General features: G+C 41.3%; 1 protein-coding gene and 1 long non-coding RNA gene across 2 annotated transcripts in view; both read left to right on the top strand.

Annotated features, from left to right (window-relative positions):
- Nucleotides 1-13,331, top strand: part of LOC149456631 (uncharacterized) — a 187,249-nt gene that overhangs the window by 146,738 nt on the left and 27,180 nt on the right. The window lies entirely within an intron of this gene.
- The window catches only part of RFTN2 (raftlin family member 2), a 54,622-nt gene that overhangs the window by 17,452 nt on the left and 23,839 nt on the right, over nt 1-13,331 (top strand). The window contains exons 2-4 of the mRNA XM_089684707.1: nt 314-497; nt 2,176-2,287; nt 7,823-8,090. Coding sequence (XP_089540833.1) covers nt 314-497; nt 2,176-2,287; nt 7,823-8,090 — 564 coding nt within the window. The remainder of the gene's footprint in view (nt 1-313; nt 498-2,175; nt 2,288-7,822; nt 8,091-13,331) is intronic.

Raw genomic sequence — 13,331 nt, 5'->3', positions numbered from 1 at the left:
TTCCAGGTTTTATTGCTGCACCTTAATTGAACAAGCTGAGATTAGAAGCTGATTGGCTACCATGCACAGGTACACAAGATTCTGAGTGAACCAGCTTTAGTAAATAAACCCCAGAGTGTCATTGGTTGTTTCCAAAGTCTCCTGAATGATTTGTTCAGTTTAGAGGTGTTGTTGGAATTAATGTCCATTTTTACATATAGCTGTCTGTGTTAACTTATAGCCGACCTACCTACAGCAAACATTTTACATTATTTTATGATTTTATTATAGTATCCTTATAATTAATTTAATGTTTTTTGCTTATTTTTCTTAGCTTCCTTGAGTATCAACGCTATTAGGATAAAATCTTTACTTGATATTCCAAGTAAAGTGGAAGAATACTATTTAAGAGGCTATACAGTTGCTGCAGTCCATCCAGTTATTGTGTCCAGTGGTCGTAGAAGACATTTACCTATTAGTTACTTGTATCGAGTAGTACTGTATCGACTTAAATTAAGGTAAGTGACCTTTCCACCATCTTTCAGATCATAATTGCTTTCTTCAATATGGTAACATTTAAAGCTGAACTCTAGGCAGATATAACAGACAAATGAATGCAGTACTGCATTCATTATTACACTATTTAATGTAAAGTATTTTTTAAATACATGTAGTGTAATTACCTGAATCTGACCTGGTATGAGCCTCTTGCAATCCCTTTTCAACAGACTGGAGTGTGAGAGGAAGATGCAGCACAAGGAGCCAAGAAGCATGCTGATAAAAAGCAGAGTGATAGAGAGCTGAGCTCAATGTTCTGCTGCTTCTCCTTTCAATGTCCAGTCACTGGACTGTCCAGAGTCTCAGAACAGTGATCCAAGCCCATCAAAGATAAGCAGGAGAATCCCAAGATAGCAATATGATATCAAAGCAATGATAGCTCAGAGTCTCAGCCAGGGGTGGACTGACCATTTGGAAACTCGGGCACTGCCCGAGGGCCCGGGGTCAGTAGGGGGCCCCATGAGATGCCCCTGGTACCTTTTCCATAGGCTTTTTTGAGTTTGGGCAAGGACACAGGGGCCCCATGATCCCCTATTGCCCAGGGGCCCCATGAGTTGTCAGTCCGCCCCTGATCTCAGTGTAGCAATTTGGGCGCAGCAAGGATAATAAGCCAGATCATGGTGTAGCAACATGGCACAGAAAGCGCACAACACAAAGATTAAAGTGGTTGTAAAGGCTCAAGGTTTTTTACCTTCATGTATTCTAGGCATGAAGGTAAAAAACCAATCCTTACCTGAGCCCCCTCCGATCCAGCAACATTCTCGACAGCTTCTGCTGTCTGGGGATTCTTCCTTGTCATTGGCTGAGACAGCAGCGGGATCTCATTGGCTCCCACTACTTTCAATCACAGCCAGCAAGCCAATGAGGAGAAAGCGGGGGGGAAGGGAGCTGCGGCTCTATGTGTCTTATGGACGCATAGAGGAGCAGCTCAGGGACCAGCATGGAGCAGGGCAAGAGGCTTTCCCTGGGGGTCACTGCTTGAGGGGGAGGAGCCAGGAGCACCAGCAGGGACCTGAAAAAAAGAAACCACTGCACAGAGCAGGTAAATGTAGACATGTTAGTTATTTAGAAAAAAAAAGCAAAGCTTTAGTGCCACTTTAAAGACAATCCTGGCAGCTGGTTAAGTTGGCTTTTGTTTCCAGTGATCACTGTCACTGTCAGGAATAGTAGTGCACTGTGTCCATTGAGACTGTGACTCCAGTGGGAGGAAATCTGCAGCTTACATGTGATAACTTCACTTCACATGCAGGCTACAGTGTGGATGAGAATATGGAGCATCTGCCTACATCCCCACTCTCCGCTCAGCATAGGATGCCTGCAGGGAGGTTTCCTGCACCGCTCCTGTGTGAACTCGGGCTATGACAAGCCTGGGTTCACACAGGAGCATTGGGGAAATCGCATGCGATGTGGACAGGAATCGCATTCTAATCTTTGCGCTGCAATTTGTATTGACGCAATGTATCGGTTTCCAGTATCGAGAATGGTATCGATACATCCCTACACTGCATTATTATTATGCTAGAATACAAAGTGTGTAGATAACAGGATAATATACTTTTTCTAGTGCCGAATAAAATATAACATTTGGTTATAGTAAATTAACTGCAAAAATAAATCATTCATTTTTGTTTTTCTCAGTCAACAACATACCGCACACACAGGACAAAAGCGAGCAAGCCTTGTTGTTGAGGAATGGATGTCAATGTATGAAGCACTTACAAACGAAGGTGTGAAAATTCTGATAGAAAAGGTAATCACTGACTTGTTTTTTTTTCACTTGATATTGCAGATTTTAACATTTTTTAAATATGGTACAATATATGGATAGATCTCCCATCTTGAGTTTTGATCAGCATCCATTACTCCAGCTTATGCATATTACTGAATAAAGAGCCTTAGGGTCCAAACACACTGACTTAAAAAAACACCAGTGCTCTTGGCAGAAAAAAACACACATTTTGAGCATTTTTTGTATTAGCGTTTAGGAGCATTTAGTGTTTTTTTCTGACAGAAAACTGCTCTCAAAAAAGCAAACCAGAGGTTTTTTTTTAATACCTCTAAATGCTGAGCTTAACCACTTGCCTACCGGGCACTTATATCCCCTTCCTGCCCAGGCCAAGTTTCAGCTTTCAGCGCTGTTGCACTTTGAATGACAATTGCGTGGTCATGCAACATTGTACCCATATGAATTTTTTATCATTTTTTCCACACAAATATAGCTTTCTTTTGGTGGCATTTAATCACCACTGGGTGTTTTATTTTTGCGCAATAAACAAAAAAAGAGCAAAACATTTGAAAAAAAAAAAAAGTTTTTCTTTGTTTTTATTATAAAATTTTGCAGACAGGTAATTTTTCTCCACTGATGTGCATTGATGAGGCTGCACTGATAGGCAGCACTGATGGGCACTGATAGGTGACACTAATGAGCACTGATGAGGTGGCACATATAGGCAGCACTGATGGGCACTGATAGGTGGTACTGATGATGCTGCACTGATATGCAGCAATGATCTCACTGATAGGTGGCACTGATGGACAGCACTGACTGACGGCACTGACTGGCCGCTCTGCTGGGTGGCAATGATGGGCACTGGTGGGTGGCACTGATGGGCAGAGGTGGGTGGCACTGCTGATGATCAGTGCCGATCTGTTCTCTGACAATTGCCGGTTATCGGCAGTACTTCCTCACGTTGTGTGCTTGGACACAGCTGATCATGTGGTAAAAGGTCGCCGTGATTGGTTGTTTACCTCATCACGTGATCAGCTGTGTCCGCACTGCTGGGGGACACAGGAAGGCACGTTCTGGGAGGACATCATATGGACACCCTCCCAGAACTGGACAACTGCACTGTACCCGTCATTCGGCTATAGCACGGTTGGCAAGTGGTTAAAATATGCCTCTAAACAACCTAATGTGCATTGACACATAGGATAACACTAGTTGCTTCTACAGGCAAATAAATAATAAATAAATAAACTCCTCTAAGAGCAGCTTTTTTTTTTAAGCCAGTGTGCATGGACCCTCTCACATTACCGTAGATTTTCCAACCAAAATCAATTTTGATAGAAATGGCATTTAAAGGATTGTATCGTGGTGTCTGCGATTATGAATGCTTTCTAAATTCAATATATTTTAAAGATTCATCATGCTTTACAGAAACGGTTCAAATCTCCATGGTGGATAGGTGTTGTAATGCATAAGAGGGCACAAAGACATAGATCTGTGAATTCTGTGTGTACTAGAATGTGCTGCAGTTCAGATTTGTCCTTAATGCAGTATTTTAGTAACTTGCCTCCTCTGGGCCATCTGTACCGTACTACAACCATTGTGACCAACTGTTTCATCATTCACAAAGTGTAATAACAATGTAAAGAAATACTCTCTGTCTTTTGGTTTATTTAGCAATTATGAACAAAAAAAAAATTTTTTAAATTGTAAAGAAATACAAATTCTATACTGTCTTGTGCAATTTTCCACGTATATATAAACATTGTCCTATCTATCTTCAAAAGCTTTCTTCTTTACCCTTCTTTAGCAGACTAAGCAGCATTGTTACTGATTGGCAAATTGCTACTTTTTGTCAACAGTCAATTGCTAAGCCCCTATCTCCAATCTTCTAGAGATTGCTTTATGTCTACAGATCATGGTAGCACACGAATGTCACAGAAAATGCTGTGAGAAAGTAATGTCATTGACACCCTAACCTCTAATTTTTTTATGCTGTGTAAGAGAGGCAAGATGGGGTTGCCTAAAGGGGAAATAACTTGATCTCTGAAGACTAGAGCAGAGCTTTTGTTCACTGGCTATGTAGCAGTAAGTTTTTTTAACCACTTGAGCTCTAGAGGATTTACCCCCCTTAATGACCAGGCCTCTTTTTGCTACTCGGCACTGCACTAATTCAACTGATAATTGCGCGGTCATGCAATGCTGCACCCAAACGAAATTTACGTCCTTTTTTTCACACAAATAGAGCTTTCTTTCGGTGGTATTTGATCATCTGTGCGCTTTTTATTTTTCACGCTATAAAAATAAAAAGGCCAAAAATTTTGAAGAAAAACAATATTTTTTACTTTCAGCTATAAAAAATATATAGTAAACTTAAAGTTGGTTATAAATTTAGGCCAAAATGTATTCTGCTCCATGTTTTTGGTAAAAAAAATCCCAATGAGTGTATATTGATTGCTTTGTGTGGAAGTTATAGCGTCTACAAACTATGGTATAAATACTGCAACTTACGACATTTTTCTGCTATACAGCGCTGCGCTAGTTTAACGGACAATTGCGCGGTCATGCAATACGGTACATAAATGAAATTTACATCCTTTTTTTTCCCCACAAATTGAGCTTTCTTTTGGTGGTATTTGATCGCCCGTGCGGTTTTTATTTTTTTGCGCTATAAAAAAAAAGGCTGACAATTTTGAGGAAAAAAAAACTATATTTTGGACTTTTTGCTATAAAACATGTCCAGTAAAAAAAAATGCAAAAATCAAATTTAGTCATAAATTTCTGCCAAAATGCATTCTGCGACATGTCTTTGCTAAAAAAAAAAACCAATACGTGTAAATTAATTGGTTTACGTGAAAGTTATAGTGTTTACAAATGACGGGAAAGATACTGGGATTTTTAGGTGTTTTTTTTATACTAATAATGGCGGCGATCAGCGAATTATGGCGGCGATCAGGGACTTATGGCAGCGACCAGCGACTTATGGCGGGACTGCGGGACTACGGCGGACATTCTAACATTGGGGGGTACTGACTTGGGGTCACTGACATCCCCAAAAACACTAATACAGTGATCAGTGCAAAAAAAAAAAACCTGACACTGTACTAATGGCAATGGGGAGGAAGGGGTTAACTTTATTTTGCAGGGAAGGGTTATAGGAGTGAGGGGAGTGTTTTACTAGGGGGTGGGGGTGTGTACTGGCGGGACAAGGCTGATCGAGAAACAGAAACGCTTCTTTCTCGATCAGCTCATCCTTGAGCTGACAGGGAAGTGACAGACAGCACAGCTACTGCAGCTGTGCTGTCTGTCACTGTTTGCCGCCGATCGCCAGAACATAGCCACTAACGAGCGGCTGTGACCCGGCGACTGACATCTGCGGCGGTGATCCGCGCGCGCCCCCTATTTGTTTACAAAACACACGTCTTAAAACGTGGTTTTGCCTGTGAGTGCCGCCCTGCCGCCGTATATGTACAGTGGCTGGGTGGCATGTAGTTAAGCTGAATATTTCCTATTTGACAGCAGTTTATGTAAACTTTGGGAAAGGGTTGTTTTTAAGTTAAGGCCTGCTTCAGAAAAGTATGCACCTTAGGGCCAGTTCACTCCACAAAAACGCACACTGGATGCTTTCCAGATGAGTTTTTGCTTACAGTTCACACCACACTCCATTCTGTTGTGTTTTTTATGTATTTTGCTGTTTTCCAGTATAGCATGTTCTTTTTTTTTGTACTGGAAACTGCACTTGTATGAACTAGGGCCATTGGACTACATGGAAAACACCCTGCATGCATTTTTGTATGCAGGAAAAAAACGTACTGGACTGCATCTGGTGTGAACCAGCCCTTAACCAATTGCCCTCCAGAGGATGTACCCCCCTTCCTGCCCAGGCCATTTTTTTGCAATACGGCGCTGCATTACTTTAACTGACAATTGTGCAGTCATGCAACACTGTACATAAATTAAATTAATGTCATTTTTTCCCACAAAGAGAGCTTTCTTTCAGTGGTATTTTATCACCTCTGTGGTTTTTATTTTTTGCACTATAAACAAAAAAAATCGACAATTTTGAAAAAAAACTATATTTTTGACTTTTTGCTATAAAACATATCCAATAAAACAATTTAAAAAATCTAATTTCTTCATAAATTTAGGCTAAAATGTATTCTGCTACATCTCTTTGCTAAAAAAAAAAATCCCAATACATGTAAATTAATTGGTTGACGTGAAAGTTATAGCGTCTACAAATGGCTGTATATATACTGGAATTTTTATTTTTATACTAGTAAAGGTGGCGATCAGCTACTGATAGCGGACTGCGGCGGGCATTCTGACACTGGGTGGGAACTAACTAACAGCCACTGACATCCCCAGTGACACTAATACAGTGATCAGTGCTGATAAAAAGCACTTACACTATACTAATGACACTGGGCAGGAAGGGGTTAACATCTGGGGCAATCAAAAGGTTAACGGTGTGTGGTGTGTGTTTTACTGTGTGCTGTTTTACACTAGGGAGACATGCTGTTTTGTATCTCTCTGCTGTGCAGAGAGATACAAAACAACATGTCCATGCTGACAGAAGAGAGACCTGTGTTGTTAACACACAGGTCTCTCCCCTGTCTGCTTTCCCCGACAATTGCCGAGTGTTGGCGGGGAATCACCGGCCGGAATTGACATCTGTAGTCACCAACTGCGGCGCAAGTAGGCGTGCCCCCTATCCGGCAATGCAAATCACGTATATATACGTGATTTTGAGCAGCCCTGCCACCCTGTAGCAGTATTTCTGCTATAGGGCAGAGGGAAAGTGGTTAAAGTTGAAAAAAATCTAGTCCTGGGCTTATCTAGTTCCTAGCCAATTGACCTGACGCAACAATGGTAGCTTACGCTCCCAGCTTTCCCTCATTTGGCTGTGCAATCTCTTTTTTTTTAAGCAAATCCTTCAATCCTACTCAGTTATCTTTTTTTTAGTGTACTTAATAGAACTTCACGAAACATTTACTATTTATCATGGAGTACACTTTTGTATGCCTTGAACATCATCAACCACAAGATCTTTCATAAAGAATTAAAAAAAAGTACTGTTTATTGACCACAGGCAAACTTTCATCCAAAGTCTAAATACGGAAAACTAGTTGAAAAAAATCTTGTGGGTTTAACAAATACTTTTTTGTGGTATGAATTCTTTATGGGTCATGTAAAAAGGGGGCATGGCAGGGGTGTATTCTCTGTCTACATACTTTGTGCTAAAAAGGCATCTCTCTGGTAAGACATATCCCTGGTGCTGTTTGAAAAAAGCAAGAAAGAAATTCACTAAACATCAGCTTTAACAGGTATGTATTATTGCCTGTGTTCACCATAGAGATGAGTGGGGCCTTTTGACATATGTCTGTCAAACTGCATATGTGAACATATAATTTACTTACATGTATAACTCCGTAGCTATTAGGACATTTACTAAGTATTTGTCTTTACTTTGCACTTTATGATCTGCTTTTGTACTGTTTATTCTAACTTAAATTCCATACTTATATGATCAACCTCTCCAACCATCTGTTAATGTAGGTAAATGAGGCGTCCAGAAAAGGCATGAGATTTATTGGATTTCTAACCAAGCACTTTCATCAGACCACAAATACCTTAGCAGATGTAAAAAGCTCAGAGCAAAACAGAAATGGTACTGATGATGTTTATAAAAATCGGAAAGAAGGAACTTTAAGTGGCCATTCCTCCGAAAGTGGAATTGATGAAGATATCAATCCAGGAAGCGAACACTTCCAAGACTCTGTATTTTCTGATGAGGGCAGTTTGCATAAATCAAGAAAAAGTCACGGTAAAGTCTACCTCTATTATATTCAGAGCAATGTGAAAATAACATTTACCACAACTACAATTTACCATGTTTACTTTATTTCTTGCATGAACAAATCTTGATTGTTATGTGTAAAGGATGGCGGTGCTAACTGTTGGGAATGCAACAGCATGTACTATAATGTACTATATATAGTATTGTGTGTTAATATCACTTGACCAGTAGATGGCACTATACACTAAAAGGTTACTAGTTGTGTATATCTGAAAACTTGTTTGTTCCTCCCTCTCTCTATCATCTCTTCAGGAAGTAATGAGTCTGTAATCTGTCTGCTGAGAAATGTGCTCTGTATGTTTGTAACTTAAGCCACACAAGTAAAGCCTGAATTCTGCTATCACTACCAGTGTCTTCTATAACACATAACCAACAGGTTATGGGCCCAGCTCCAGACACTGAAAAAAAGGAAAACTACAAGCAAGTAAGTGCTGCATTTACAATCCAATTCACTGAAAGATGGCAAGTGCTTCAGATATGAAGTTTACAATAGCAAAGCTCAACAATACCAACTACCAGCTATGGAAGTTTAAGCTTGAAATGCTGTTATCCAAAGATGACTTGTGGCAGGTACTAGATACACACAGACCCAATGACAACCCGGAAGAATGGGACAGAAAAAACAGGCAAGCAAAAGCAGTCATAAGCCTGTTAGTGGAGGACGATCAGCTCATTCATATAAGGAAAGAAAGCACAGCTAAAGGTATGTGGACTGCATTACAAAAGCTGCATGAACGTGCAAACCTAAACAGCAAACTATATCTGCTACGCAAACTGTATAAGATGAGGCTGGAAAAAGGGCAGGAAATGGGTGAACATGTAAATGCTATGCTAGAAATTGTGGACCAGCTGGGTGCAATAGGTGAAGATTTAAAAAGCAACCATGTTGTTTCAATACTTCTGTGCAGCCTTCCAGAATCATACAGTGCCCTTATAAATGCTCTAGAAACTAGACCGGAAACTGAACTGACGCTAGAATATGTTAAGGGAAAATTAATTGATGAATACAGCAGAAGAAAGGAAAATTTGCATAGTGAAGAGAACGAGAGACCAGAGGCAGCTCTGAAGGTGCATGAAGGCATAAGACAAAGCAAAGAAACCAGGGTATGTTTTTGCTGCAAAAAGGCCGGTCACCTGAAAAAGAACTGTTCAATCTGGAAAGCTGAGCAGCGAAAGCGGGAGCTACCCACAAGAGAAAGAGCTAAAGCAGTCATGAAAGAAAATGAAAGTGCATCATGGAGTGGTACTTTTAAAGTGACTCAGAATAGTACCTCACACGGATGGTACATTGATTCAGGGGCAACAAGTCACATGACAAGTGACGAGACATTCTTCACAGAAATTGATTTTAGTGTAAAAGATAAAGTCTTCCTAGCAAATGGGAAAAGTATTACAGCAGAAGGTAAAGGTCAGGGATTTCTGAACTGCAAAACGCCATCAGGGGGCAAGCAGAGCATCCTTGTAAAGAATGTTCTATATGTTCCAAGCCTAGAAGGAAGCCTCCTATCAGTTAAAACCCTTGCAAGCAATGGACTCACTGTCCAGTTCAGAGGTAATGAATGCACAATTCAAAATGGAAAGCAAATTTTAGCAAGAGGAAGATTAAATGAACATCTGTACAAACTCGTCACTGAAAGTGAGAAGGCTAATGTGGCAACTCATAACCCACATGACAAGTGCATCCACCTGTGGCATAGAAGATTGGGGCATCGAAACCCAGAAGCTATAAAGGACTTTGCAAAGAGAGGTCTATCAGAAGACATGAAAATATTGCCTTGCCACACACTCAGCAAGTGCACGTGTTGCATCAAAGCAAAGGCCACCCGAACCTCTCTTCCACAGACCAGTCAGAGTAAAACCATTAAACCCATGGAACTGATACACAGTGATGTGTGCGGACCAATGAAAACCATCACACCTGGCGGGAACAGATATTTACTGACTTTCATCGATGATTATTCCCGGTACACAATAACGTATCTAATGAAGCACAAAAGTGAGACATTAGAAAAACTTCAAGAGTTTGTAGCTATGACAAGCAACAAGTTTCAAAGGAAACCTGGAATAATACGCACTGACAATGGAGGGGAATATATGAATAAAGAGATGGAATCATACCTAAAGAAACAAGGTATTATACACCAAACAACCGTACCATACACTCCTGAGCAAAACGGTGTAGCGGAAAGAAAGAATCGCACTCTTGTAGAAATGACAAGATGTATGATTACGGACGCTGGCTTACCTAACAAATACTGGGGAGAAGCAATAATGACTGCAACATACCTACAAAACAGGCTCCCATCAAAAGCTATTGAGAGTACACCATATGAAATGTGGAATGGATCAAAACCCAACATAGGACATATCAGAGTATTTGGCTGTAAAGCATATGCCCACATTCCAAGTCAGAAACGCTCCAAGTTGGAGAACAAAGCCATAGAAGGCATTCTGGTTGGCTACAGTGAGCAGAGTAAGGGATATAGAATCCTTTGTCCAAAGACCAACAAGGTCACAGTAAGCCGCAGTGTTTATTTTGATGAAAGTGAAGCACCAGATAATACAATTCTTGAAAAATTTGGAGATTTACACACTAAATCGTCAAGAGACACTGACCCATGCGAAGCAGGACAAGAGCCAGAACAAGAAGTGGAACTTACAATCAACGATCCAATAGAACCCACTGAACAACAAGAAATCAGAAGATCCTCTCGAATGACAAAAGGGATACCACCCCGCAGGTTATCATACGCTGCTAAAACACATCAAACACAGGAGCCAACATCCTGGGAAGACATAGAAACTTTGCCGAGAAGGGAAGCCGATCAGTGGAGAAAAGCAGCTGAAGAAGAAATAAAATCACTTCAAGAAAATAAAACTTGGTCACTAACAGAACTCCCTCCTGGTCGCAAAACCATCGGAAACAAGTGACTGTTGCACTCTCTTCAACTGAAGCGCAATACATAGCAACAGCACATGCATGTCAAGCAGCCATTTGGATTCGTCAACTTCTACTAGACATGGGACTGAATATGTCACAACCCACACCCATCTTTGAAGACAATCAGGGATGCATAAAGCTTACACACTCTGAGAAGATTAACCCAAGAACCAAGCACATTGATGTAAGATATCATCTGCTCAGAGACATGCAAGAACAAGGGGTTATCGACATCCAGTACTGCCCATCAGAGGAGATGACTGCAGATGCACTCACCAAACCTTTGCCAAGGGAACGTCATTGTTTTCTACAAAAGAGACTAAATGTCATATAATTATGCACATGCCCTTGAGAAGGGGTGTTGGGAATGCAACAGCATGTACTATAATGTACTATATATAGTATTGTGTGTTAATATCACTTGACCAGTAGATGGCACTATACACTAAAAGGTTACTAGTTGTGTATATCTGAAAACTTGTTTGTTCCTCCCTCTCTCTATCATCTCTTCAGGAAGTAATGAGTCTGTAATCTGTCTGCTGAGAAATGTGCTCTGTATGTTTGTAACTTAAGCCACACAAGTAAAGCCTGAATTCTGCTATCACTACCAGTGTCTTCTATAACACATAACCAACACTAACTTACCAGGGTCTAGGGTAGGTAACTGAAGTAAGGTTAAAAATAAGCCCGTAACTCCTGATTAGGCATACATCACATAGAAGGGACCTGAGGCCTGACAGCAACCTGGGAATTTTTAGCAGAAATCGACTATATTTCACACTATTTGTCCCCTTCCATTTAAAGTGTTAGTTCACCTTTACTAGAAACCTGCCTATGCAGATAATGGGTGTCTGTCCAGTGTCAGAATGCCCGTTGTAGTCTCTCTATAAGTTGCTGATTGCCGTCATTACTAGTAAAAAATAAAATAAATAATTCCAGTATATATACCGCCATTTGTAAACACTATAACTTTTACGTGAACTTAATTAATTTACACATATTGGGATTTTTTTTTGGCAACGACATGTAGCAAAATGCATTTTGGCCTAAATTTAAGACGAAATTAGATTTTTAAAATTTTTTTACTGGACACGATTAATAGCAAACAGTCAAAAATATAGTTTTTTTTCTCAAAATGGTTGGCCTTTTTTGTTTATAGCGCAAAAAATAACAAACACACAGGCGATCAAATACCCCTGGAAGAAAGCTCAATCTGTGAGAAAAAAATGGCGTAAATTTCATTTGGGTGCAGTGTTGCATGACCACGCAATTGTCAATTACAGTAATGCAGTGCCATTTCACAAAAAAATGGCCTGATCAGGAAGGGGGCAAATCCTCTGGAGGGCAAGTAGTTAAAGTTTAACTCAAGGCTACCGTATTTTTCGCTCCATGAGACGCACTTTTTTCCCCCAAAAAATGGAGGGGAAATGTCGCCCACACCGTGTTAGAATACCGGGCCACCCGCTCAGCTCTTCTCTGCAGCAGGACCTTACCTGTTCCTTGGTCCAGCGCTGTACAGTCTTCCCGCGCCGGCATCTTTAGTGTGGGAACCCGGCTGTGACAGCCAGGTGCCCACTGCGCATGCGTGAGAAGAGCTGTGCTTTGTGAGTGGCCCGCTGTCACAGCTGGGTGCCCACACTAAAGGGAGGACAACTCGGCGGAAGTGGGAGTGGGTACCTGTCAAATTCAGGTACCCGCTCCCCCTCCCTCCCCAAAGGACCACAGTCTGCTCATCTCCTGTACTGTCTGCAGTCTCTTGGTCATCCCCTTTACTGTCTGCAGTCTCTTGGTCATCTCCTGTAGTGTCTGCAGTCTCTGGTCATCCCCCGTACTGTCTGCAGTCTCTTGGTCATCCCCTGTACTGTTTACAGTCTCTGGTCATCTCCTGTACTATGTCCGCAGTCTCTGGTCATCCCCTGTACTATGTCCACAGTCAATTGGTCATCCCCTGTACTGTCTCTGGTCATCTCCTGTACTGTGTCCACAGTCTCTAGTCATCTGTACTGTGTCCGCAGTCTCTGGTCAGCCCCTGTACTTTGTGCGCAGTCTCTGGTCATCTCCTGTACTGTGTCTGCAGTCTCTGGTCATCTGTACTGTGTCCGCAGTCTCTGGTCATCTCCTGTATTATGTCCACAGTCTCTGGTCATCCCCTGTACTATGTCCACAGTCTCTGGTCATCCCCTGTACTATGTCTGCAGTCTCTGGTCATCCCCTGTACTAGGTCTGCAGTCTCTGGTCATTCCCTGTACTGTGTCCGCAGTCTCTGG

The sequence above is a fragment of the Staurois parvus genome, unplaced genomic scaffold, assembly GCF_062004578.1.
Source record: "Staurois parvus isolate SC_StPar_1 unplaced genomic scaffold, SC_StPar_1.0 ptg000353l, whole genome shotgun sequence".
Classification (NCBI taxonomy): Eukaryota; Metazoa; Chordata; class Amphibia; order Anura; family Ranidae; genus Staurois; species Staurois parvus.
The sequence above is the reverse complement of the archived record's forward strand: the minus strand, read 5'-3'. Positions and strand labels throughout refer to the sequence as shown.